At 56.7% G+C, this 24284-nt stretch overlaps 8 protein-coding genes across 8 annotated transcripts; 3 read left to right on the top strand and 5 right to left on the bottom strand.

Moving 5' to 3' along the window:
- Nucleotides 1-768: 768 nt before the first annotated feature.
- On the bottom strand, nucleotides 769-1869 carry KVR01_002463 (uncharacterized protein; the record flags this gene model as incomplete). The annotated part of the gene is made up of 1 exon (XM_044781635.1): nucleotides 769-1869. One exon carries the CDS (start codon nucleotides 1867-1869, stop codon nucleotides 769-771), a length of 1101 nt encoding a protein of 366 aa, XP_044647478.1.
- An 838-nt stretch (nucleotides 1870-2707) lies between these two features.
- Nucleotides 2708-4819, bottom strand: KVR01_003575 (uncharacterized protein). Its single transcript, XM_044786452.1, has 3 exons — nucleotides 4160-4819; nucleotides 3834-4091; nucleotides 2708-3778 (listed from the first exon to the last, which is right to left on the bottom strand). The coding sequence occupies exons 1-3, from the start codon at nucleotides 4225-4227 to the stop codon at nucleotides 3097-3099; spliced, it is 1008 nt and encodes a 335-aa protein (XP_044648590.1). The 5' UTR covers nucleotides 4228-4819; the 3' UTR covers nucleotides 2708-3096.
- A 322-nt stretch (nucleotides 4820-5141) lies between these two features.
- Nucleotides 5142-8226, top strand: KVR01_002588 (uncharacterized protein). The gene is made up of 2 exons (XM_044794647.1): nucleotides 5142-5440; nucleotides 5507-8226. Exons 1-2 carry the CDS (start codon nucleotides 5334-5336, stop codon nucleotides 7041-7043), a joined length of 1644 nt encoding a protein of 547 aa, XP_044647603.1. The 5' UTR covers nucleotides 5142-5333; the 3' UTR covers nucleotides 7044-8226.
- KVR01_003292 (uncharacterized protein) lies at nucleotides 7308-10172 on the bottom strand (the record flags this gene model as incomplete). Its single annotated transcript, XM_044787142.1, has 2 exons — nucleotides 7308-9356; nucleotides 9474-10172. The coding sequence occupies 2 exons, from the start codon at nucleotides 10170-10172 to the stop codon at nucleotides 7308-7310; spliced, it is 2748 nt and encodes a 915-aa protein (XP_044648307.1).
- Nucleotides 10173-10493: 321 nt separating this feature from the next.
- Nucleotides 10494-11696, bottom strand: KVR01_002520 (uncharacterized protein; the record flags this gene model as incomplete). The annotated part of the gene is made up of 1 exon (XM_044790337.1): nucleotides 10494-11696. One exon carries the CDS (start codon nucleotides 11694-11696, stop codon nucleotides 10494-10496), a length of 1203 nt encoding a protein of 400 aa, XP_044647535.1.
- Nucleotides 11697-14571: 2875 nt separating this feature from the next.
- Nucleotides 14572-16612, top strand: KVR01_003597 (uncharacterized protein; the record flags this gene model as incomplete). The annotated part of the gene is made up of 3 exons (XM_044793128.1): nucleotides 14572-14644; nucleotides 14709-15294; nucleotides 15796-16612. 3 exons carry the CDS (start codon nucleotides 14572-14574, stop codon nucleotides 16610-16612), a joined length of 1476 nt encoding a protein of 491 aa, XP_044648612.1.
- A 1535-nt stretch (nucleotides 16613-18147) lies between these two features.
- KVR01_003363 (uncharacterized protein) lies at nucleotides 18148-18509 on the top strand (the record flags this gene model as incomplete). Its single annotated transcript, XM_044784718.1, has 2 exons — nucleotides 18148-18197; nucleotides 18347-18509. The coding sequence occupies 2 exons, from the start codon at nucleotides 18148-18150 to the stop codon at nucleotides 18507-18509; spliced, it is 213 nt and encodes a 70-aa protein (XP_044648378.1).
- Nucleotides 18510-19366: 857 nt separating this feature from the next.
- On the bottom strand, nucleotides 19367-23221 carry KVR01_002298 (uncharacterized protein; the record flags this gene model as incomplete). Its single annotated transcript, XM_044782413.1, has 5 exons — nucleotides 19367-21278; nucleotides 21335-21403; nucleotides 21457-21528; nucleotides 21624-22110; nucleotides 22564-23221. 5 exons carry the CDS (start codon nucleotides 23219-23221, stop codon nucleotides 19367-19369), a joined length of 3198 nt encoding a protein of 1065 aa, XP_044647313.1.
- Nucleotides 23222-24284: the final 1063 nt, after the last annotated feature.

Below are 24284 nucleotides of genomic sequence, written 5' to 3'. Positions count from 1 at the left end.
CCCCCCCCTCCCCTCAGACCCCGGCGGCCACGGCCCCATGTTCGACCTGGCCACCGACGCGACCTCGATCAAGCTGATCGCCGACTTCGCCTCCAAGGGCAAGGTCGTGGCGGCGGTGTGCCACGGCCCCGCCGTGTTCGTCAACGTCAAGCTCGCCGACGGGACGCACCTGCTCAAGGACAAGGAGGTCACGGGCTTCAGCAACGCCGAGGAGGACCAGGTCCAGCTCAGCAGCGCCATGCCCTTCATGCTCGAGACCGAGCTCGACAAGGCGTCGGGCGGCAGGTACGTCAAGGCCGCCGAGCCCTGGGGCGAGAAGGTCGTCGTCTCTGGCAATGTCATCACGGGCCAGAACCCAGCCTCGGCGCATGCCATTGGCGAGGCTGTGGTGAAGGCCCTGAAGGCTTAGGGGGGCAGTAATTATCTGGTGTGACGGGCTCAAACGCAATATAGTAAAATAATATGTTGATGACATGACAATTGAGCGAGTCTTGTGCACCTCGGCGTCTCGGATATGTCTGGCTGTCACAAACCACAACTTGAACAACCCATGTATCAGTTCTGTCGAGGCTGTCTAGTTCCAGTCTACAAGACACGCCACATTCTATCAAGCTTACCACTCTACGTGACAAACCGTATATATCAGAAACAGCACAATTTACCCCACCCCCCGAGGTCCCAAAAGAATTGCGCCACCATAGACCAAGTACTCAACCCGAAAAAAAAAGAAGAAAAGAAAAAAAAAAAAGGCCACAATCAGCAAAGGCCTCAGAAGATCTCCCAGAGCGGGCGAGGGAGCGCAGTGCGGATCTTGAGGTCGACATCGCGCACCCCGACATAGACACACCTCCGCGCGGGGGTGCCGACGGAGACGGACCGCGAGACGAGCCCGTAGTAGTCGGAGATGGAGTGCGTGAGCCACCTCTTGAAGGAGGCGCTGCCCTCGTCGTCGCCCGACGAGTCAAACATCATGCCGCGGTCGACGGCCGGCCCGTCGCGGACCTCGCGGTGCGCCGACCTCCAGGACGACGACGAGGAGCCGTCGCCATCGCGCGCCGGGGCGGCAGCAGCATTGTTGTTGTTGTTCTTCCTGCGCCCGACAAAGACGACCTCGTCGTCCGACATGTCCGACTCGTCCTCGTCAGGGGCCGCCAGCCCCGCGGCGCGCTGCCTCTCGGCGAGGAAGTCCCGCACGGGCTCCTCGAGCGCGCGCAGCCAGGCCTTGACGCCCGGCGTGCGCTTGAGGGTATCGCGCAGCTCCCGGGGCACCCTCCCCGCCGCGCCGCCGCCGGGGCCGCCGACACCCGCCACCCTCCTGCGCGCGGCGGCCGCGGTGTTCTTCTTCTCCTCGGCCTGCTGGCTCAGGCCCCGGTCCCAGAAGACGGCCACGTGGTAGGGGACGTGCTGGACGGGGTGGACGGGGCGCGGCTCCCAGTCGTGCGGCTCGGGCGGCTCGACGTTGGGCACGTCGGTCAGGCGCTTCATGTCGTAGCGCCTGCGCTGGCGGGAGCCCTCCTTGCCCTTGAGGAGCAGCTCGCGGCGGCGCAGCGAGTCGCGGCGGGACGGGGGCCGGCGCGGTGGGGTGATGGATGTGGTGGTGCCGTCGGCGGCGGCGATGGTCACGCGCCCGGCGGCGGCTGAGGCAGCATCGTGGTGGTGGTCGTCGAGGGGGATGCCGAGGGGCCTTCCGGTGGTGCCGGCGGCGGCGGGGGACACGCTCAGGGCCTCGAGGGCCGAGATGGTCCAGGCCTCGATGTCGATTGGGCCAGAGGCCGCTGGGGACTGCTGGGGTTGCTGCTGCTGCTGCTGCTGCTGGTTGGGATTCGATTGCAACCCGGGCGGCGGGGGCACGGCGCTGTAGATGGCCATGAGTCCGGTATATACAGGTAAATCACTCAGGCAGCCCGTTGCCGTGAGAGGAGATATAACAAAAGAGGGCAATGTGCAAGTCAGAAAGGGCCAGCTCAATGACACATGCCTAATAACTAAGGACTCATAGTGGAATAGTAGCCTACGTCGTCGATAAGACTCGCCGCACTGGTCGGCCAATCGGAGCCATTGCGGGGTCCGCATGCGAACTCCTGTGGTGGGGGTCACAAGGCTGGCTGTTCAGGGGCTGACCCTATGGGTAGGGTAGGGTTCGACCCTCCAAGTGGTCCACCTCATCAGCCAGATACCTATTTAGGTTCTGGCAGTGGAAACAGAATATGTCAACCACTTTATTCTCCTCACTCGTAACACTTGCCATGTCATGGAATGGAAGCCTCTGATTGCTACGACGACAATAGCTACGGCCCTCCCTTCTGTCACGCCTATCGTGACCAATCAACTTACATGGATCAATCCTTGCACTTCTCCTTGAGGAATCACATTATCGACCTCGCAAAAGCTGATTGTAGATCCAGCATACGGCCACTGGCGTCGTGACCTGGTATCCAACTTCAAGAGTGGCACATGTGGCGCGAGAAGGCTGGACATGTGGTTGTCAAAGCTGCTTGATCAAGGACTACTTTCAGTAGCAACGTGGAAATGCCCTCAACACGTACGTACCAACGTAAGCAGAATGCAGCATCCGGTATACTACCTACGCATCGACTTCGTTAGGGCGGATAATGCTAGACGTCTTGAGGCTTCATAAGCTACCTCGAGGTGTCATGTCGACCACTGGTTCCTATGTCGTTAATAGTAGCACCACTCCCACCATTCCTGGCAAGGAAGAATTTATCACGTCTTATTAAATGTTTTGTAAAGGCCCCAAAGCATCATCTACTATGATAATTCGTGTGAATAGAAAGTTACCCCCACCAACGTCCGGCACTGCACTCACTTTCACCCCAAGAGTCTGGCCAGCCCAAAGGCAGAGCAGCTGACAGATGGTCCAAGGCGCTGCGAAACCAGCAACTTTGAACCAGATTGTGGTTCTTCCCCAGCTCCACGCCCACTGTCTGTGTGTTTTGGTGTGGGGGTTCGCCTGGTGCCTGGCCGCCGAAACACGCTGCTGGGACGATATGGCTTGCTCGCAGGGCCTTCGATGAATGCGTCATCAGATCTAATGCGGTATGCGTAAGGTGACAAGGACATTTGATTCGGTTCTCTTCAGCGTTCACTACTGCTTCCGATGCCTCCAGGTTTGAGCAGCGGCTGCCTCTCAGCGGCTGCCGCAGCCTCCTGCCGATCAATGATGTCACCCAGCTGGTCGTTGGAGACGGCGTACTGCTCTGGGTGTCCCGAGTACGTGGTCGCCGTGTTCTCGTCCAAGCCATTAGTATACACACGAGAATGAGAGCGGCGAACGCCGGGCCTAGCGGTCTCGCCACCCGACCCCTCGGCGAAGATGTAGTACAGCGCCATGCAGAGCAGACTTCCTTGCATGACGGCAGTCAACAGGTATATGCCCCACGTGCTCCACCCAGCCCAGCCCAGCCTGGCGGCCAGACTCGCGGCGAACAGGAAACCACCAGGGGTCTGGATGCACATCATGGGGATGCTCAAGCTTCCGACATGCTTGAGATGATAGGTCATGGTTATTTGTGGGATGTACTGGATAGCAGCGAGGCCCGCGGCCAGCACGCCGTTGAACACAGACCAGCTAGTGAGGTGCGTAGGCAGGGCGAGGGCGAAGATGGCGGTTAGCACTATGGTGAGCAGTATGTGGACCAGGACGACGGTAGCGACCATGACCGCAGTCTGCCAGTTGGGCTCCTCCTCGGCATCCTCAAGCTCCTCCTCGGGGACGGTGGCATCGGTGAAACGAAAGAATACGAGGAACAGGACGAATCTGATGTCGGGAGTCAGCCACACTGAAGGGGGTTCGGACGAGCGAGGTTGCTTACATGAAGGCGAAGCAGACCCACTGCATGCCGAGCTGCACGATGCCCAAGACGCCGGCCATGCACTGGAAGGTCTCGAGCTCCTTACAGCATCCGGCATCTTGGATGCTCTGGGGCTGTGTGAGGATGTTGGCGAATCCCGCAGTCGCCGAGGTCGTACCAAGCAGGACGAAGTAGGGTGAGATGCCCTCCGAGGTTCGGCGGGAGATGATGCGGTAGTGCTGGGGGAGGTACGAGATGAGGAGGCCGACGACGATAATGCTAGTTCCAGTCAACAGCTGCGACCGGGCGAGGACATGGGGACACAGGCCCCAGCCTGGTGCACGTACATGGAGACCACAAGGTTCACGAAGCCCGGGTCACGAAGACGTTGACACTGATCCTCGGGCGACTCCATCGCGACACAGGCCTCGGTTGCACCGCACAAGTCTCGATCCTGACCGAGCGAAGGGTAGAAGCAGGCAGTCCTGTATTCTTCGTTGCTGGAGCTTGCAGGGCGCAGACGGTGGTTGAAGAGTTCGCAGGAGGTGCTGGCCGAGAGGGCGGGGTCCCGAATTTGTACTGTTCTTGTTTTGTTTTGTCGCAGCAGAAGACGAGACAAAGGGACCAGACACAACAGAGACAGAGTTCCCCAGTGATGTCAGAAGGCGGAACTAGGATGCACGGCCGTTGGGGGCGCTAATGAGGATGAGGACGAGGAGCGTGGGACACGGGGCATGGGACGAAGATGCGAGACACGGAGCCGTCCAACGCGTGCGAGAGAGCCCAAGAGGGAGGACGCAGGGGGTTAAGGCAGTCGTGCCTGACGATGATATCGCACGCCTGGACGCGCAACTAGGCTGCCCAGGTGTTTCGGACCACAGCGCACCGTGACGTGTGTGCAGAGCAACGGTACGACAGTACTTGCACAGGATATCACAGTACAGTAGACTTCAGGATACAGCACGTCGGTCGATGATGAATGATGGCAGGTGTGGGCGCGGGCGCGGGTGCAGGTGACTGAGGCGCAATGACCGAGGGCAGGCAGCTGCAGCTGCGGCAGGGAAGGAAGTAGGGGAGGCAGGGAGGCATGCGGGCATGCGGGCAAGCGGGCAGGCGAACGTGGGGCCTGACCAGGGGGGAGCTTCTAGCGCCTTGGGGCGGATTGCGACCCTGCCAGCCTGCAAGCTCAACCCCAATGCCGATTGGGTGCTACATTGCCTCTGAGACCCACCCAGCTCGCAGGGTGCTGGACGCGGCAGGACCCATCCAGCTTTCCCGTCGAAGCTTGAACACCGCACTGCGCCAGACTGCAGACTGCAGACTGCGCGGCACGGCGGAACGAAGCTCGAGTGACAGCTCACATCCAGCTTGACCTCATCACCGCTCACTGCAGGTTTGGGCTCAAACACCAATCAGCCAGTAGAGAAGACCATGGAAGAAAATTATCATATGACCAAGACTGCCAGCAGCGAGCCGTGAGCCGGCCGGACAGAGCAGCTGGCAACGAGTCGGTCTCACAAGATGCCGGCCGTGGCACCACATGTCGATCTGGTGGCCTCCAACACGCATGGCCAGGGTATAACCGAGTCCGTCTCGAGGTCCCCTTCGATATACAAGGCCGCTCAGTGGTGAGTCTCTGTCATGACGGACGGACGAAGAATATGGCAGTTCAAAAGCTGACCGGGATTGTACAGGACTGCCGATGGGACAACCGTCATCGCATCCACATATGATCACCAACTCTGCAGCTTCGTCGTCCCCTCGGACCTGCTTGAGCCAAGGGACCACCCTCTTGTCCTTCGCCCTCAGAAGACCCTCAGTCTCCCAGAGACGACCAATGTCTTCGCACCGGCTCCTTACTTCGCCCTGGAGGCCCCCGAGACTCACCACGTGCTCGTCGCCTGCCGTGACCACCCGATCCAGATATTCCGGGCTCTCCCAACCACGCCAACCCCCAGTGATGACCACCATGAACCCCATCACCCCGGGCTGGACGAGACCAGCTCCCTGTTCTCGTACCGCCTGATCTCGCCCCAGACAGAGGCCTACCTCCCCGTGCACTCGCTCTCCTGGCCGACCCCAAACTCCGCCACCAGCCCGTCCTTCTTCGTCGGGAGCAACAACCTCATCGCCCAGTTCAACCTCCACCGCATAGGCGGCGGCCCGCAGCACGTCGTCCACACCATCCCCTCCAGGCGCCACATATCCAAGGGCAACGGCGTCGGCATGCGGGGCACCGTGTCCGCCCTGTCCATGCAGAACGACGAGAACTACGTCCCGACCGGCTTGCTCGCCGCCGGCACCTGGACCCGGTGGGTGGGCCTGTACGACTTTGCCCGAGGCGGTGAGCGCGTCGCCACCTGGAGCGTCGCCGAGGCGGCCGCGTCCGCGGCTGTCCAGGAACCCCCCTGGGGTTCGCCCCAACGTGCCACGGCCCCGGCCCCGGCCCCGGCCCCGGCCCCCAGCGGAGGCATAGGCGGCGCCGGCATCATGCAGACGGCATGGTCGCCCGACGGGCGGTACCTCCTCGTGAACGAGCGGCAGTCCACGGGCGTCCTGATCTACGACGTCCGCGTGACGAACAAGGTCCTCGGCTTCCTGGCCGGCCGCGACGCCCTGACGCACCAGAGGCTGGACCTCACCGTGTACCCCGACTCGGAGGGCATGGGCGGCTTCGAGGTCTGGGCGGGTACCACCGACGGGACGGTCAAGGTGTGGCAGGGCGTCGGCAACGAGGAGGGCTGCATCTGGCCTTCCTGGGACTTCTCGACTGTGGGCGAGCCCGACGTTGAGGATAGGCTGCCGCGCTCCCCGGTCGGCAGCGTCGCTCTCCACAAGTACGGGTCTGTTGTTGCAACATGCACGGGCGGCTGGAGGGTGACCGGAGAGAAAGACAACGGTGATGTGGATGATAATCAAGTGTCCTCTGATGACTCTGATTCCTCATCCTCAAGTGCCAGTTCGTCCGAGGACGAGTCGGATGCATCGTCGTCGTCCAGTTCATCATCCACTATGCATCGGCCTATTGGACGATATCCTGCCAATCGCACGTTTGACGAATCCTATCTGAAGATCTGGAGCATACGCACAAACTCGCATGATGAGGCTAGCCCCAAGGAAATGGCCACTCCGGGGCTGGAGAGTGCTCAAACGGATGTCTACATGGGCGTGCCTTATCGAGACGCATCACGTATGGACTCATATTCTATGGATGCGGAACCGGCAGGTTGAGTCCTTGATAGTAATGACACTTTTTCTTTTAAAAAAAAACAAGTGACTGGAGCTCCTCTCTTTGAATTGATAGAAACAAGTCTTCTTTGTGATCGGCCTCGAATTTGTTTCGATCATGAAATTGCGACTATGAGTGTGTGTATTGGTTGGTTCCAGAGCAAATAAGCTCCTCAGCAGGCGTTCTGACTACCTGGAAAATGCGAGAGGAATTGCGATTCACGTACCTGCTATCCATCGCCGCCGCTCCTCCGGTGGCGCTCCAGTTCAAGGTTTATTCCAAATCTCGTCCACAACTCGACTGACGCGCTCCATTACCCGCGTCCCAACCACCGGTCCAAAGAGGCGCATCCTGTCATTCCGAGTCATCGTGACGAAGGCGGCCAGCCCGTGCTGCTCTCCCGCCGTGGCCGTATCCGCCTTGGGCACTTTGAGCTGCCCAGCCACCATCTGCGCCGCGTAGGCATTGAAGCCCGCCCTTCGCAGCCACAGCTCCCAGAGCGTCTCGTCTTCCATCAGGCATGCCTGGAGACTGGGGTCGGACTGGCCATATCGACACACAAGAGACGCCACCCACCGTGACAGTGTGTCGTCACCGCCGCCGATATAGTACACGAGAGCCTTGCACCACAGCCCGCTCGCAAAACCCTGGAAACTTGTGAGCGCGGCCGCATCCGAGGATGACATCTCCCCGAAGGTATCGTCAGGGCCGCCCTCGCCCCCGACGAGGATGATCAGCCGGCCGTACCGCGGGGCAATCTTCTCGACCCTCTCTTGGACGCTGTTTTTGGATGCGTGCGGCCGCGGCTTCTGGCGGACTTTGATCATGGACGTGGTGATGATCCCGGTTGATGGTGAAAGAGTAAGATCCGCATCAAAAGCGAGAGGCGGAACTACTTCCGTGCGGGAAACGGAGCCTGGACTCCAAACGGAAGTGTTGTGTTTGTTGTAGTCGCGCTCCATCAGAGTGAGGCCTGGGAGTAGGCCCTCAAGGCCTTTGATCAGGTGCCGAGGGGCGGTCAGAGAAATAATGATCGTCAACGGAGCGGATGGGGTCTTGATAGATGGGTATTGCGCCCGAGCAGGCGACTTTGAGCACGAATCAGAGTCCCCTCCTGTTGATTTTCCGTTTTCGCCCGATTCCTGGGCCTTCTTTGGCTGATTTCCAGGAACTTGAAGCGCCGACGTTGCATGTTCCGCGGCAGGAAAGTATTTGCTGACGGACCACTTCTTTTTCGGCGCATGGAGCTCCATGAAGTTGCTCAAGAGTTTCGTAGATGCGCCCGGAGAGCCTCCTACAAGCAACTGACCATTGTCGCCGATGTATGTCGATGGCAGCCGCGGCTTCTTCGATATTGTGCTATCCGACGCATCGAGCACTCTCTTGATCGCTCCAAATGAATTTGTAATGCGCTGTTTCGGCTTCTCCAGGTGAACCTCGATTTCGTCATCCTCAGTCATGTGCTCGAGTATTGCCAGTTTTGTTCGTTTCTGGACGAAGTCAAGACTACTGGGCACCCCGTCACTATTGAGAGATATGATGAATGACTCGACCAGGTCGTCGTCCGCGTCTATTGTCTCCTTCGTAGAGACTTTGCTTGCCTCGGAACCGATTGGCCGCCATATTAGCTTGCTTTCGATGACGCTGTTCCGAGGCCATTGTGGGAGCCTGAATAGACTTTCGTTGCCGCATTTTATGTACTTGAAAATGGCTTGTGAGTTGTTTCCTAGTCGTTTCCACTCTGGTTCAGGAATGGAAAAGTCCATGATTGGCACCGGGACGCGAGCTGTTGCATCAGCTGCATGGAGTTGCTCTTGTTCGACCGTCTTCATGGTCAAGTCTGCGACACTCGCTAGCTCTTCTTCAAAATCATCGTCCGATAAATTCTGAAGAAATTCGGCCGCCAGCCCATCGATATCCATTTGCTGGGCCACAAAGCTTCCGAACGCTTCGGTTTCAGATAGAGACTGCTCTTGGAGGGGAGAGAAGGGCAGTATTGGTGGTTCAATCTTGTGATGATCGAGATTATATTCTGTTGATTGCTCGAGGGAAAAGTCGGTGTTCAAAAATCCCTTCTTGTCCTCTTCTGAAATTTCCACGTCAAGGAACCTGTCGAGGATTGGTGATGTGGGCTCGCTCCAAACGTCTCCAAACTCCTCGAATAATTGTTCTTCGGCAGCTCTCAGATCATCGGCGAATATAGAAGAGCTCGGATCAGATGGTATGGGGATCAGGTAAGCGTCATCTGGAGTGACAGACTGGTCCTCGTTGGATTGCGGGTTGATTGGCAACTCCAGCTTTTCTAAACCTGGGTTCTGTCGTGCTCACCGTCAGCCAATCATGCAGAAAAGAGTTCGCGGTATGAGAAGCTATCATCGGGAGAGTACAGCATGTAAGAGGAATTTCGTAACCGTCGAAGCATTATTCCTTACCCTCACCCACTTTGTACCTTTAACCTCTTCCAGGAGAGACTTCCACTGTTCCTCCTCGTCGTAATCATCTTTCACAATGTCAGCGAGGAATTTCAAGGCGCTTCTTGTGATCCCCAATCTCTCGTTCTCAAGCTTTCTCAGAAGTTCGTTGGCTTCTGAACGAGCGGTGTCAGGAAATTGCATGCCCTCGCCAGTGACAAGATCCAGCGGCAGTCGGTGATCCCCAATACGCACTTCTCTCTGGGTTGCTAATTCTTTGCGAAATTCTCGCATGTCGCGCTCGTCGTCTGTTCGCAGAAGTGGTAGTTCAAGCCTCAAGTGCTTGGTGTTTCCAGAATTCATAATCCCCCGTGTCAGCGACTTGACCTCGCCATCCGTGAGCTCCTGGAGGGCCTCGTCTCGAAGCTTCTGGGCCGACTGGGAAATCGCCAATGTGTCTCCAACGCGGGGCACTGGGATCTCTAGATACGGAAGGTGGCTGGCGTCGGTGAACCCGTCCTCAGTGATGGACGGCAGAGTGCTTTGGACAAGTGGGGCGAGCAGGTGGGACATGGAGAAGGAATTGAGGGTGTAGTCCTCGATCAAATTATGCTCATAGGCATACTGCAATGCCTCATCATTGACTCGGGCATGCTCATCTTCGTCCACGTATGCGAAGGCCTGTGGGCCAAGGTCGTGGCAGTAGCCCTCTGGATCCATGACTGCTGCCGACGACTTGCTGGATCGGAACTGGGTTTTGTGTAATACTCCAAATATTAATGTCAGTGCCGTGGAAGAAATGGGGAGGGCAGAGTCTGGCTCAAGGGAATCTGGAGTTGCAATTTTGCTCTTGGAGGGACTTCACAAGATGCCTCTCTGCAAAGGGGAGGTGCGCCACATGACCCTTACTGTACCTGCCATCGGCAAACCCTGGTACTTGCGTAACTGCCATGGCTATGGGTTTTGACTGAGGCTGATGGAAAATCTCATAATGCAGAGGAAAAAATCACAGAAGTGCGTAGAGCGGCACTGTCTCGCTGTCTAATTCCATGCATACTTTTCGTTGGCAACCCAGTCCACCGCCGCCGTCGGCTCATCCCCGTACCACATCAGACTCGCGATGCTGTCCTTCTCCCTGTCGACAAAGCCATACTCGATGCCGCTCCTGTCGACCGCCCGCCTCAACAGCCCCGAAGGGTTCCACATTTGGATGTCGAACGACCGCCACTCGGCAGCCTCGGCCTGCGCGACCCGGATGATGGCGCTGAAGCCCTCGGCGACATAGTCCTCCGAGCTGTTTTCGTCCTCGACCACGAAGCGGAGGATGTGGAACGTATTGCCCTCGATCTTGTCCAGGCCGCCGTAGTAGCCCCTCGTCCACACCGCCCAGATCCTCCTGCCCGGCTCGCCGAACAGCGCGCCCCTGGCCTCGGGGATCTTGTGGAAAATGTGTTTCGTCATAAAGTCCTCGCGCATGAGGTGCCAGAGGATCTGGTCCAGCTCCGGCACCAGCGCCGCGCAAACCTTCTTGTCGCTCGAGGGGAGCGCCCTCGCCTGCTGCTGCATCTTGCCCCTCAGGAGGTTCTCGTCCAGGTGGCACAACATGGCGAGGTCGTGGTAGCCCAACAGCTTCACGCCTGACGGTCGCGCCTCAGTCCCTGCAGCAGCCGGCTTGAACGAAAGGTGAGTGCTCTCAAATGCTTCCCATCCCGTCTTGGCGTAGAAGGTCTTGCCGATGTCAGAGTACAGCACCGAGAACAGTGACCGTGCGTTTCCGTTCTGCTCGCCCTGGCCCCCCTGGATGTTTTGCTTTCCTTCTGACCATTCCGCCAGGATCGGGCCCAGCTCCTTCATCATCCGTGATGCATAGCCTTTACCGCGGTACTCTGGGTTGGTGAAGACAGAGGCCACCCCGTGGGCAATTCCGTCTTGCACCACCGGCCCGTCTGCGCCGAGCCGGCTGGCGAGGGCCCGCTTGCGTAGCGACTCGCAGCTTGCGTAGATCGGTCTGTTGTCTGCGGGAGCATTCTTGTCCGTCAGGATCCAGTGTGTAACTCCTCCATTCTTGGCCAGAGGCACCGTCATGAGAAACTCCTCTCGCGCGAGATATTCCTCGATCTTCAGTGCAGGGCCCCACATGGGATGGTGGAGTCCCCAGACATGTTGCAGCTCAGCCTTGGTCGACTGTGTGAGCACCAGATCGGGGTGCTCTGCAGAGGGTAACCCATTGGCAGAGGAGCCCATGTTTGTGTTCAACCCGCTTTGCGGTGACAAGTAACAAATGGCAATTGTATTCTCTCCGTCTGGTCTTCGCCCTCTCTTCGATCCCCTGGACGATGGTAAATGGTTCCCTAAAATACGTGCTGTGAACGAGCTAGAAGTTCAGTATATCAGGCTCTGGGCCCGCGTTTAACAAGTTCCTAGGCCGAGCCGAGTCATTCGGTCAGACTTGGAGGCTAAGTAGATAAGAAACTAAACGAGGAAACCTCACCAACTCGGCCGAGCGACGTTGGGCGGGGACTGGCGGTCTATTTGTGTCTTGGAACACTGCCGTTTCTATCCTGCTGGACCTACGAGACAAAGGGCCAGGCCACGGGGTTCAATGGTAGGGGTTCTCGAGGAACGTGCCGGACTCTGATGTGAGATCTCAGTCCGGCTGTGGATCCCTGCATTTGGCAGGAGTTCCACATTCCTCCCCAACCCCATACAAGGAAGGTCACCCCCGAACCGGAGGAGCCTGGAGTACCCAGGTTCAAGCTTTCCCTTGTCCAGTATTTCCCCAGATTCCCAGATTCCGCGAAGACCCGTAATAAGGTCACGCAGGCAGACGACTCAGCCCAGACGCAGGAACAGAGCCGGGAGGTGCAAAAGCTGATCATGCGCGTCCTCTTCCAGGCGGTTTCGAAACGTAAACTTACGTCAAAATTAGCATCTCGAGCGTCCAGGAACTTGGCGGGCCGGTCGTCCTTGGGCTTGCCGTTGCAGCACACGAGGAGCAAGCCGGGGCGATGGCTCGAGCCCGGTCAGACAGACGCCAGCGCCAAGCAAGGAACGACGCCGCATGCCTAAGCCGCTGGTTTCCGGCCTGGGGGTCGTGGAGATACGGGGGCGCCGGGGCACGCGGCAGACAACAGACCTCACTATCAGCGGGAGTGCAGGGTTGTCGACGATCGCGAGTCCCATTCCTGCGTCAGACGGCTGCGGGGAGTCCTCGAGTGCTTGTGGGATTGGACACGACGCGCACGACCGCGCATCCAGGTGGACCCAGGAGGTAACAAGGAGTATCCGGCAACTGCCAACTGCATAAACCTCAACCTCACCGTGAAGATAACATCGCCGAGCTCGGGTCTCATACTAGTAGTGCTACGGAGTACTTGCTTTGCTGGTTAGTCCAAGCAATTGGTGGGCTGCTGGCACGCAGTGGCGGCTCCTGGGCGACCTGTTTGAGGCTCCGCCTGCGCAGGGACAACAACTATTATGAGTTTTTGTGACAAGGCCTTGATAACTGCACCTTGGCATTACCTTGATCTTGTGTATTTGCTTGAAGACTTACTCCTGTTGCTCACAAAATTGTAGCACTTCCCCAGCGCTGGAACGTCCATCATAAGCAGCAGGTCTGGCTTCCATGCCCATGCGCCACCCGACTATACACATATCAATCTTCTATACACCCTGGCTTTTTTGCTACTTTGAAAATGTCTTTCTTACCCGATGGTTTCATCGCTATACTTGTCCACATTTCATGGTGCAGAACATCCAAACAGCAAATAGCTTTGCTTATGGCACGAGCAGGGGTTTGGTCCGAATTCAACAACCTTTAGGAAAATCTACAACAGATCAACTACACTGGCATGACTGGCAGACCATCTTCTCAAAGATTAAAAAAAGACACGAAGTCAAATACCTGGTAACAGACGCTCAATATGAATATTTTTCTCTTCGTGTTAGAAGGTGCATATCACTGTGATCATATCGTATCCTGGCCGATACATTGCTCAACAAAGCACGAGAATGGGCTGTCCAGGTAGCTGCCCTATTGTGCCCCTAAATGGAACGTCGTGTTATGGGCACACTAAGTTCTGGCATGCGGGTGGCTCAGCACAGACCACCAGGTCGTCAGGAGGGTTGGAGGGTTGCTTTCTTCCTGTCTGCTTTTCTTAACTCCAAAACTTCGCCTCTTTCTCGCGATGGGCACAACTCACAAACCCACCACGTTTATTTGCCAGACATCGTTGCGACTGGCGTCCAGCACCTGACCCCCATTGGCAGCAGACAACCGAGACAACTTGAAGTGTTCATCTCCAGGTTCTGGGGATCCGCACTCTCTGTGTGTGTCCTGGTGTGGACTTAGACGTTGACACGACGTCGCGCCTGACCTCAAGTGCTGCGAATTGGCAAGGAAAAGACATTATGGGTCGAAAGCTTATCACGCAGCACCATGATTGCGACAGGCCGGGGTCATCATCTAATCTTAGACGCTGTGGTCTCTGATTAGTGATTACCTGTGGCTGATGGTAGTCGTCAGGCCCGTGGGGCTCTTGCAAGATCCCATTTCCGGGGCGGCGCAAGGCCTCGTAAGCTGGTCCCGGCTGATTGGCTGGAGCCCCTGGACGACCTTGAGATGCTTGCGCAGCGCCAGAGCCATTGAGTTTGAGCGACGTCGATGCGTTCTCTGGCCCTTCTTTTCCCTTCAGGTCTTGAGGTTTTCTGAAAACCTCTTATTAGGACTGCGGCTTGTTCTCTAGTTTTGTTTCTGTCTATTCTCGAAAAGAAGGACAGCGATCCTGCCCGTCCTGGTTTTATTACAGACCTTGCGTGTTAATGCCGAACATCCCCGTCACTGGGCTGAGCCTCAGAAGACACGGGCCTCAGTGGGCCATTCCGCTCCCCCCCACCATCCGAAGCGTCTTGACAAGTAACCCTCCCCTGTCTCGTCATATTCTTTATTATATCGAGTGACTCTGGTCGCAAGGCTCAGTCCTCTTCTTATTCCTGTCACTTGTTCATTCGTCCGCTTATTCTCTTCCTAGTCTGGAGTAACTCATAGTACTTTTCATCTCGTCTATTTGTGTTGTGTTGCTTTTCATGTGTTTTGCTGTTGTCTCGCTCTTACAACGCCATGCGCGGTCTCCACACGGCCGGTGTCTTACTGGCCCCGGCTCTGGCAGGAGCTATTTCTCTTGAGGGCGAGGGTGAGTTGGAAGCCGTATCCGGGATGAAATTGATCGATTCAATTTCCATGACTGACATATTTAGACTCGATTCCTAGAGCCTTCATCAACGTGCGCCTGCCCGAACCCGTCGACTCGAACGCTAGCTCGGACCTGGTTTTCCGATTCGACGTCAATGAATCCCAAGACGCTTGTGGATATGGAAATGTCACCATCAACGGCCGGAAACTATCAGAGGACGGCCATGGCTCTCTGAACATGTACGGCAACCGCGTGGTTGACGCCTCTTGGAACTTGACCTGCGTGACCTGGAACGACAAGCCCAATGAGCAACTGCTAAACATGAAGGTCGAAAATGTCAATGGTCAAGCCGTCGAAGATGTTGGATTCACTCTTAGATTTCAGCAAGTCGCACCTGTCTGGATCTCGGATGTCGAAGGGGGTGCTTCCATGACCCGTGTCCACTCAAGCGGTCAGGGTCAATCAAAACCTCATGACGCCAACGAGGGGATGGATCTTGATTCCGAGCTGGCCGAGCTGGACTATCTGAGGTGGCAAATGGCTGAGCTAGCCCAATTAATCCACGCAAAGGAGCATCGCCTCGCCAAGACCTTTGGATGGAAGAGGCCTCACTGGCAAGGGCCCCGTATTCACGAATGCGACAGCCTCAAGTGTGTCATTGAAGCAATTACCCATACCGTAAAGGGCGCAGCATCGTCCATCTATGGAGGCGGAGGGAGACACAGGAATCATGGCCCGCATGCCCCTCATGAGCATCATCGAGGCCCTCATCATCATTTCGGGAAGCCAGGGCACGAGATTCACAGCAACGGGACTCGTCCTTATCCACCTGCGAATGGTGAATTCTGGGAGAACCTGCATTCCGACGGTTTCAAACAACCCGAGACGAAGGGAGAGGGGCAAGAAACAGGCAATAAGAATGAAACCGAGCGGCCTGAAAATTCCAGACCCTCCCGCCCTGACGACCACCCTCATCCCGATATGCCCTGGGAGACCGAGCTCCGTCGGCATCACGACAACATGCCTCGGCCCCATGGTCACGAAGAATCCCACGGCCACTTCCCCCATGGGCCACCTCCAACCGCAGGACAGCCTCCACATGGCCCTCCCCATCGCGGCCCTCCACCACCGCATGGGCATCATCCCCACAGACCACATCGCGGTCCTGGTTTCATCCACATCGCCTCAGGAATCGCCTCGCTGGTCCTAGTTGTCATATTTGGCAGCGTGCTGTACCAGCGCCACGTCCGCAAGTCCATCAGGCCGCCCCGACTCCACCGTAGCTCCAACGTCCCGTGGTACAAGAGGCTCTGCTTCGGACCCAACTACTCGGAGCTTTCCGAGGACGAGGAGAAGGAAGCCATGCTCCGAAACTGTGGTGACTCCGACTCTGATGACGAGGACGACAGCGGCGTCGTCGCAAGGGACATATCCCAGTTCAGGACAGCGGCCGACGTGGTTGGGGAGATGGTCGCGGCCGAGGACGCACGTATGGCGGCACACTCCCGCCAGCCATCCTTCTCGCCGGCGCCAGCGGCTGGACCGGTGGAAGTGATGCAGCCACACCGATACCACATGCAGCAGCAGCCTATGCATCCTTACATACCCTCTCACCTCATACCCGGCAACAGCATCCCAATGACCATGCCCACGGGGCAACTAAGCCCGGACCCGGCCACCATGGCCGCGATGGCAGCTATGTTCCCAGACCTGGCGGCCGACTACGATATGGAGCTGGGCGACCATACGCACCACCACGGCGGCGTCGTCGGCGCCGGGATGGGTTTCGGGGGCGAGGAGCTGCCCGCGTATCAGGAGGCGGACAGGCGGAGCGAGGACGACGAGTCTGAGATCGCGTCTAGCGTGGTGACGGACGGGTACAGGCCGGGTTGCTCTGGGTCGTCGTATACTCCTAGCGAGTCCGGGTCGCAGGGGGCTAGTGATATACTTGGCAACACGAAGAACTAAGTATACATATATGTGCATTTATGTGTAATAATATAGAGATATAGGGGCGACAAAACTACGAGATACCCGACGGATGGTCTATTTCATTTTTTTGCATCTACAGCATGTTGAGTCCCAACTAAGCCCACTGTTTACTTAGATTACATTTCACCCCCATTTCTACGGTTTCACTGTTACACTTTCGACCAGCAAGGATGGAATCTCAAGCACTTGCTATGCACACTGCGGACCCTAACTTCACCTCCTCTGCCTCTCTTGAACCCCCCCCCCCTTGTACATCAGCTTAATCTCCGGAGGCATCCAAAGCGTCATGCATGATTTGTACATGCAAATATAATGTCGTGTTCAAATACCCTGTTCTGTCTCTATGAGCATCAGATTCGCGAGCGTTGAGTAATGTCAGGCACATTTTGGGAGGCGATTCAGTCGACCGCCATCTTTGGAGGACACAGCGGGCCAACGAGGTTAAGCTCGGCTACTTATCGGGTCCTATCGGATGGATGCCCCACACTGAGCCCCACCCTCCATGACGCTCCAAGCACAATACCGACTGTTCTAGGCCGCATCCCCAGTTCAATGTCAAGTTGTCAGTTGCCACCGTGCAACCTCTTGATGCGTTGTAGTTGATCAATTTTCAGCAGTAGAAACGATAGCTACAGCTAATATATAAGAACACTTCATCTATCACACATAATCGTAGCCAACATACGGAGTACGAGTTACGAGGCCTAGCAGCACCTCGGCAAGCTTGCCAGCTAAGGTTACACACAGATAGCTACCTAGCTAAGCTCCAACTGCTCCAAACTTACTTCTCCACGGATCTTCCCGGCCGCATCATGGACATGCAATACTCGGTGATCAGCAGTATTTCTGGAGATCCAGACGTCGGATTCGCCACTCTTCGAGCCCTTACCATCATAGCAGAGGGGGCTTCGAGCTTCATGTATGGCAAGAGAGCTCTAGCCCAAGGTACCTAGGTATTGCCAGATATGATTGTAACACAATGGGACACAGTCTTATCGTCTTCAAAGGACATGAAAGTAGACAGTTAGACAGGCCACATGCAACAAAACCTCGAACGATATGTAGCATGACAGGGATCCATCGCACGACAGCCCTCGATAGCCCGGGCAGCTCCAGCTTTCTCCCCGCATATCAGTGCCACACAGGGGGAACCAATCCAGCCATTACAACAATGGGACCCGGAATGGAAATATGTCGCGTGTCTAGCTAATGTCAAGCTGGCACCCGGTCCCCACTTCCCCAACAAAACCGTACCGGGTATGATTATATAGCACCCCAGTCCATCCCGCCTCTCAAATGGCCCTCGGGACAGACCGCTTGGATCTCGTCTCTTGCATACCGCCTGGATATCTATGTGCCCGTAAATATATTTCCTGCCAGTCCCCCTACCTAGAATATTGTAATTACAAAGAGAAGCCCAGAGGTACAAGGCCGGACGTTCAACACGCTCGACCATCGCCACGACTCCCATATTTCACACATTGACTTCTCCAATACAACACAACGCCATCATGGATCACGCCAGGAACACCACGCACCGCGTTGCCACCCGCGCATTCCCGTAAGTACAGCCGCATGCATCCTTCTCAGTACTACCCTTTCCCATACGAGCTCCGTTTTGCCTGTGTATCCCATCCACACCCAAGAAAAAGAAAACCAACACAACCCAAAACAAAAACGAAAACAATAAACTTACCAACCCCTCCGCAGCGCCCGCCACCCCCGCCTCGCGCTCTTCGCCCTGACAGCAGCCGGCGTGGGCCTGGCCATCAAGTACAACTCGGACAACCTGGCCAAGAACGAGAGGGCGCAGAGGTCGACAAGCCACCCCAACTACTATGTCTCAGTCGACAGGTCTGGGGGAGGCATCTAGAGAGGAGAACTATATGGGACCACAGAGAGAAAATCTAAAATAAAATAAAAATGAACCATATGAAGGAGAGCACGAATGGAACGCATCAAACAGGGATACAAAAGACACCCCACCTGCAGGTTATCTACGGCGCAAAGGATATTAAACCTTCCAAAATGGCAGCGGCGCCTGTCCATGAGTGTGGTAGCAGCATAGGCCGGAAAGAAGGGCTGGCTGGTCGGCGTTTGTATACGAGCCGAAGACACATCTGTTTAAGAGGTCAAATCAACATGCACATGTCACATGGACACGCAGACGATCCTTAAGGCGTTTGGTCTGGTTCCTAGGAAGGCAATGGATATTACGGCTACTCTTCAATCGAAGCAATATTCACAAATAGCACATCGCAGAATCCTAAGGTCCACTGCGCAAGATTCCATAAAACACAAGACAAACCACATGCATTACTCACATATCCTCGTTTCTCTTGCGTCCCAAAAATGCCGGGGTCTCCTCTCAAATGCGAAAAAAAAAGACTAACTAACACAGACAAAAATCATACAAGACGAGCTCAACTCGAAACAGAAACGAAGCAAGCCCTATCCCAACATGCGGAAAGTATGAGAGTGGAAATTGAGCAAAACAAAACACAACGCCATCTCACTAATATCACCCCTGGCCATGCCGGACAGTAACAGGTTCTATGCACACCGATGATGTCTCGAAAGAAGCCAAACAAGAACAAGCCAGTAGCATGCGGGTTTCCCTGACCTCCGAAACAAGAAAAGGGAAGAAATAATATAGCGCACGAAACACTGTAGAACGCCAATTCGAATGCAAGCCCGGCTGTGCAAACCGAGCCCTCCGCTGATTACAGCTCAGTAGGAACTCCCCTTGCGCGTAAAGCTCGGCCGCCGCTGCTCCGCGGCAGCCTCGGCACCGCCTTCAGACCCCGAGTCCTCACGGCCCTGCCTCGTCTCGGGCTCCTTCCCCTTCCCCTTGTAGTCGCCGCCAAAGGTCGACTCAACGGGCGACCTCAGGATCACGCTGTTTCGGTTGGACTTGTTCCCGCCCCGCCGGCTCCCTGGCCGCGAGCCGCTGGCCTTGCCGACCGAGTTGGCCTTGGAGCCTCTCCCGCTGTTCCGTGCGCCACCAATCGCGGCGCCGTTTCTGCCCGCGGCCTCGAAAATGGTGTAGGGCGTTCTAACCCCGTCCCCTTCCCCATCCCAGACGATCGAACCGCCTTCGCTGGCCGAGTTGCGGGCGGTGGACGGCATAGCGCTCGACCGCTGCAGTCCCCGCATTTCCTTGACCATATCCGAGAAGCCCTCTTCCAGTGTTTTCATCCTTGCCAGCACCAAGCGACTCATCCGGTCTCGGTCGTTGTCACGTTCTCGCTGTGCTTTGTCGGTGGCGCGAGGACCACCGGGCGTGATCATACCGGTTGCCATGGCCATCTGCGTCACGAAGCTGGACGGAACGCCCCCGAAGGCGTCGTCAGCCCCAACGCCTGCGAGATCTGACTGGACGTCGAGCAGATCAGAGGATGACATGCGACGCGTCTTGGGTGGTCGACGCGGTTGCGGGTCGGCGGTCATGCCAGTAAAACGACTTATGAGGGGAGCCGTGTGCATATTGTCACGAGGTGGCATGATCGGCCTTGGGCGGGCAGAGCCAAGATTAGCAGGACGCCGCGGTGACTTGTATCCGGGAGGATTCTCTGCGCCTGGTGTCGGACGGCCGCTTAAAGGCCGAGAACGAGGTTTGCTAGGTGGGCCGGAAGAGGAATCATCGTCATTAGGCGGCAGACGGCTGCTTATTGGTGGGTTAAAGAGAATCGTGTTAGAGGACAAAGTACGGTTGTGCATGCCGGCCCGTTTCGGGGGAGGTGGTGCCAGCTGGTGTGCAGGCGAGCGGTTCGACGAACCAAGGGAGGTCGATATAATGCGGTTGTTGAACCGAGTAGCAGTCGGAGTTGTGAAGTAGTCGTCTTCGTCCACCCGCGATCTTGTGATACTCCGTCGACTGGGAGCAGTCGCGGCCTCATCCTCATCTTCGTCGTTGGTAACAAGCTCGTCATCCGCATCTTGGTCCTTCAATATTCTGCGCTCCACGTGGTCCCTCCGGTCGACTGCATCCATGGGCCCGTCCACGGTCGACATGAGTTCCGCGGGGTCACTCATAATCGACCTGACTTCGGAAAGATTCCGGAGTCTCACAGGCGTTCTCTCCTTGCTTCCGTTGAGCCTCCGTTGCCAATCTGGTTGCGCACGACTCTCGATAACTGATACGTTGTTCGGTGACTCAGGTATGGTCTCGTTCCGATCCATCCAACTCCTCACGGCGTTTTGAGTCCGCTTGCGCTCGTGCATCCTCTGCGTACGGAGCGAAGCAAAATCAGGCGTCCTCCGGAAAACCTCCTCCAAGGCGCGGTCCTGCTGAAACCCGGCAACCGAACCCTCTCGGATACGAATGGTGGGGCTAAACAGCGAAGACCTTCCCACGGGATTCATGGACAGCGCCCTCGCCCGGCTCCGTTCCGGGTGCTCGACAAAATCTGTCGGCTCGAACATTGAGGGGGAGAGGATGTATTTCTCGTAGAGGAAGATGCCGAATAGCAGTGGGAAGTGTGTGATCTTGATGATGGTTCGGTTCAACCACACGAAGTGACGTAGAGGCATGAAGTAACGAAATGGCATCAGCATCCACGCAAAGATGTTGCCAGGGGCAACGTAAGAGAAGAGAGACTGGTCCTTCACCATGGCGATTGTGTTGATGGCAAAGAGGAACCTAGCGCATTCTGTTAGCTGTGGATGCGCAATCTTTGGTTTGGGGTGGCGCCTCACTGATGCTCTTCCTTTGCGTTCGAAGCGATCGACATGAAGGAATTGGTCAAGACAGTGATGAGGATGGTGCTATCGATCTGGTCAGCGCGTATCGGAGAATTAGGTCGCAGGCTAAGACTCACACTACCACGAAGTGACAGATAATCAGGAATAGGACCATGAGTGTTCTGTCAATCCAAGTGTACGTAGGCCAGCTAGATGATTGATGTCAGCGTCAGGGTTCAAGAATGGCCGTTTGTGACGAGCAGAGCTCAATTCAAGTGTTTTGGAAAAAAGAAGCCAGACTCACACGTCCCAAGCCGCCGGAGTGAAACCCATTAGGATCTGGAATATCTTGTATGCCACTTCGGCGGCATCTGCTTTGGTGTTTGTGAGGAAGAAAACGAAGAAGCCGCTGCACGAGATGAAGATCAACACGAAGACTGCGGCCAGGTCTACGCTCATGATCCTCATCGCCAGAAGGATCTGAGAAAAGTAGGGGTAGTGGTCGAGGACCGAGAATATCCGCGGCAGCAGCAGGACTGCATTTGCAGCCAGCACATCGTAGGCATCGACGCCATGATGCGAGTCGACCAGGAACACCGTGTAGATGCGCATGCAGTAGTATATAATCAACAGGAGGAGGATCCCCAAGTCGAAAATATTCCAGAAGCTCATGATATACAACGAGAAACCTTGCTCGGTGAAGCCTACAAGCTCGTCCATCATGAAGCCAGCGCTCCAGAACCAGAAGATCAGCTCGAGGCTGGTGATGCGATCGGATCTCTCGACAAGGACTGCCAAAAAGAGACAGATCAAGATAGCCAAAGAGCATGTGGAGAAGAACTGCCTGTATCGCGGCACACGCAGTCTGGAAAGCTTGAGCAAAGATGCGTTGCGCGGGTCATAGAGAGAAACGGTCCGCCTGGCTGGGATCAGATCCATGCCGGTGGGTTTCGGAGGCTGCAGTCCCTTCTGGAAGCGAAGAAGTGGTGTCCGCTCATTGTCTCGCCGCTGGGGACTGCGCCCTCTGTAGGAAGTGATAGACTCCCTGAGGTTTTGCCTGTGCAGGTTGTCGGCAGAGGAGTAGAAACTGATCGCGCCGTTCCATATGGCCTCAAGCTGCTGCACGACAAGGGGGTGGGCCAGGAAGTGTTTGGCAGAAGCACGTATGGCAACCTCGAGGGTTGAGGTCCTCGCTGCAGCCTGTTTTGGCTTTCCGTCCCGAGGGGTGAGGGGCGTCTGTGTGCCAGGCGCACCGGGCATGCCCTGCATGGGGTAGAAATCATAAGACAGGGCATCGATAAGCTCCCTGGTGGAGTAGTCCTTGAGGAGCTTGATGGCGAGGAGCTCGCAGACCTTGGCCCTAGTGCTACAGGTTCCGGCGTTGCCAGGGTTGAGCTGTCCCTCCTTGGCAAACTGCAGGCAGTTTGCCATGAGGGCGTATATGGTAGCCCTGGAGAAATGTTGGGTGCGGATCTGTTGCTGCATGGGCTTGACCAGGAATTGTGAGACCTGGGGCGACCTCAGCTGGTCCCAAGTCAGGGCTGTCTCAGTCCTAGACTGGACTATCATCCGGATTGTGTGGGTGATATTGTAGACGGGCAGGGAATCGAGGTGAGACTCGGAGAAAAGAGGCAGCACGGCGCCCCTCGCGGGAGGGCGCCTGCCACCTCTGTCCTCGTCATTTGGGGAGATGTCATTATCGTTGGCGTCGTCTTCGTCCTCTTCCTCATCGTCGTCATCGTCGTCGTCGTCGTCGGCTTCCGTGAAATCGGCGGTGGCATGTCTTGTTCGAAAGTAGGGCCGGCGCTCGTCCTCGGTGTCGTCGCCCGCACCACGGCGACTGCTGCTTCTGATAGACTGAAGCAGGTTCGTGAATGGCAGCATCCTCCTCCTGGCGGGCATTTTTTGGCCCGCTCCGTCCATCAGTCCTCCATGAAAAGATCGTATGCCTCAAGACACGGTGGAGAGTCGTAGGCAGGCTGCCTCGTAATACTGCGACGGGGGAATTTCGCAGCTCGGCCAAGTTTTGGGGGCTTGTTGGTCGCGGGGGGATCTCGTGGGACCACAGGCTGGCACGCTGCAAGCTCCAAGATCCAAGCTCCAAGCTCTAGGCTCCACGACCGAGGCTCGGGTGGCACGCCGGTCACGCAAAGCTGTGTTTGTCTGTGGGGACGAGGTTGCTAGAACAGCATCGTGCCTGCCAGCGGGAGTAACGGGCAGGAGGAGGAGAAAGATTGTTGACAAGAAGGAATGCGCGCGCAAGCGCGACCGCCCAGGACCGGGAGGGCAGTCGTAGTGATCCCAGGTTGTGCCAGGGAAATGTTGCCCCAGGGCCAGGGCCAGGCCAGGACGATAGTGCCAAAGCCACTCGAGCGACCACCCAATCTGCCAATCCGCCAATGTGCAGCGATAGGCCTCGCACTGTAGCCTGGGTACTTTGGTAGCATCGGGGAGTGCAACCCCCTAGCTCCACACCGCCCAGGCGGGATGCATCATGTATGCATCACATGCACCGTTATCACCAGTAGATTAGTCTCGACCGTTAGCCGCATGCGGAGTCACGAAACATCGTCGGCCGGTCGAGATGAGGTGAAGCCGTAAAGCCCACCTCTGTCTGCATGCTGTCTCCCGCACCTCGAAACCACGGCAATTGCTGGTTGGGCCGGCTTGCCGCGTCCCATCTCCCCCCCGAGGTCCACAGCATGCTCCTTTGTGCGAGCCGTTGTAATAAGCACTGCCGAAGTCGCGCCACCAGGCCACCTGCGGCTTCGTGATGCAGACTGCGAGCGGGGCCGCAGCATCCTGGCCTGCTGTATGACAAGATCCGAACCTGGGCGGCCTGGGCACTCCCGTATGTGGTCATGCCACTTGCACGTTATCCTGGGTTTAATACTACCTCCAATATTATCCCACTATCCTCCCACAGTGCTGGGTGCTAGCATCGCACCGGCACCCTGGAGATACA

The sequence above is a fragment of the Diaporthe batatas genome (assembly GCF_019321695.1).
Source record: "Diaporthe batatas strain CRI 302-4 chromosome Unknown Contig00003, whole genome shotgun sequence".
In the NCBI taxonomy this organism is placed as follows: Eukaryota; Fungi; Ascomycota; class Sordariomycetes; order Diaporthales; family Diaporthaceae; genus Diaporthe; species Diaporthe batatas.
This window is presented reverse-complemented; position numbering and strand designations above follow the sequence as displayed.

Bases quoted from the DNA above. Each gene is read 5' to 3' on its own strand.
- KVR01_002588 (XM_044794647.1), top strand. From the start codon at position 5,334: ATGCCGGCCGTGGCACCACATGTCGATCTGGTGGCCTCCAACACGCAT. The intron at 5,441-5,506 runs GTGAGTCTCTGT...GGGATTGTACAG, and splicing joins ATATACAAGGCCGCTCAGTG to GACTGCCGATGGGACAACCG.
- KVR01_003575 (XM_044786452.1), bottom strand. From the start codon at position 4,227: ATGGAGTCGCCCGAGGATCAGTGTCAACGTCTTCGTGACCCGGGCTTC. The intron at 4,092-4,159 runs GTACGTGCACCA...GACTGGAACTAG, and splicing joins GTGAACCTTGTGGTCTCCAT to CATTATCGTCGTCGGCCTCC. The intron at 3,779-3,833 runs GTAAGCAACCTC...TCCCGACATCAG, and splicing joins TGGGTCTGCTTCGCCTTCAT to ATTCGTCCTGTTCCTCGTAT.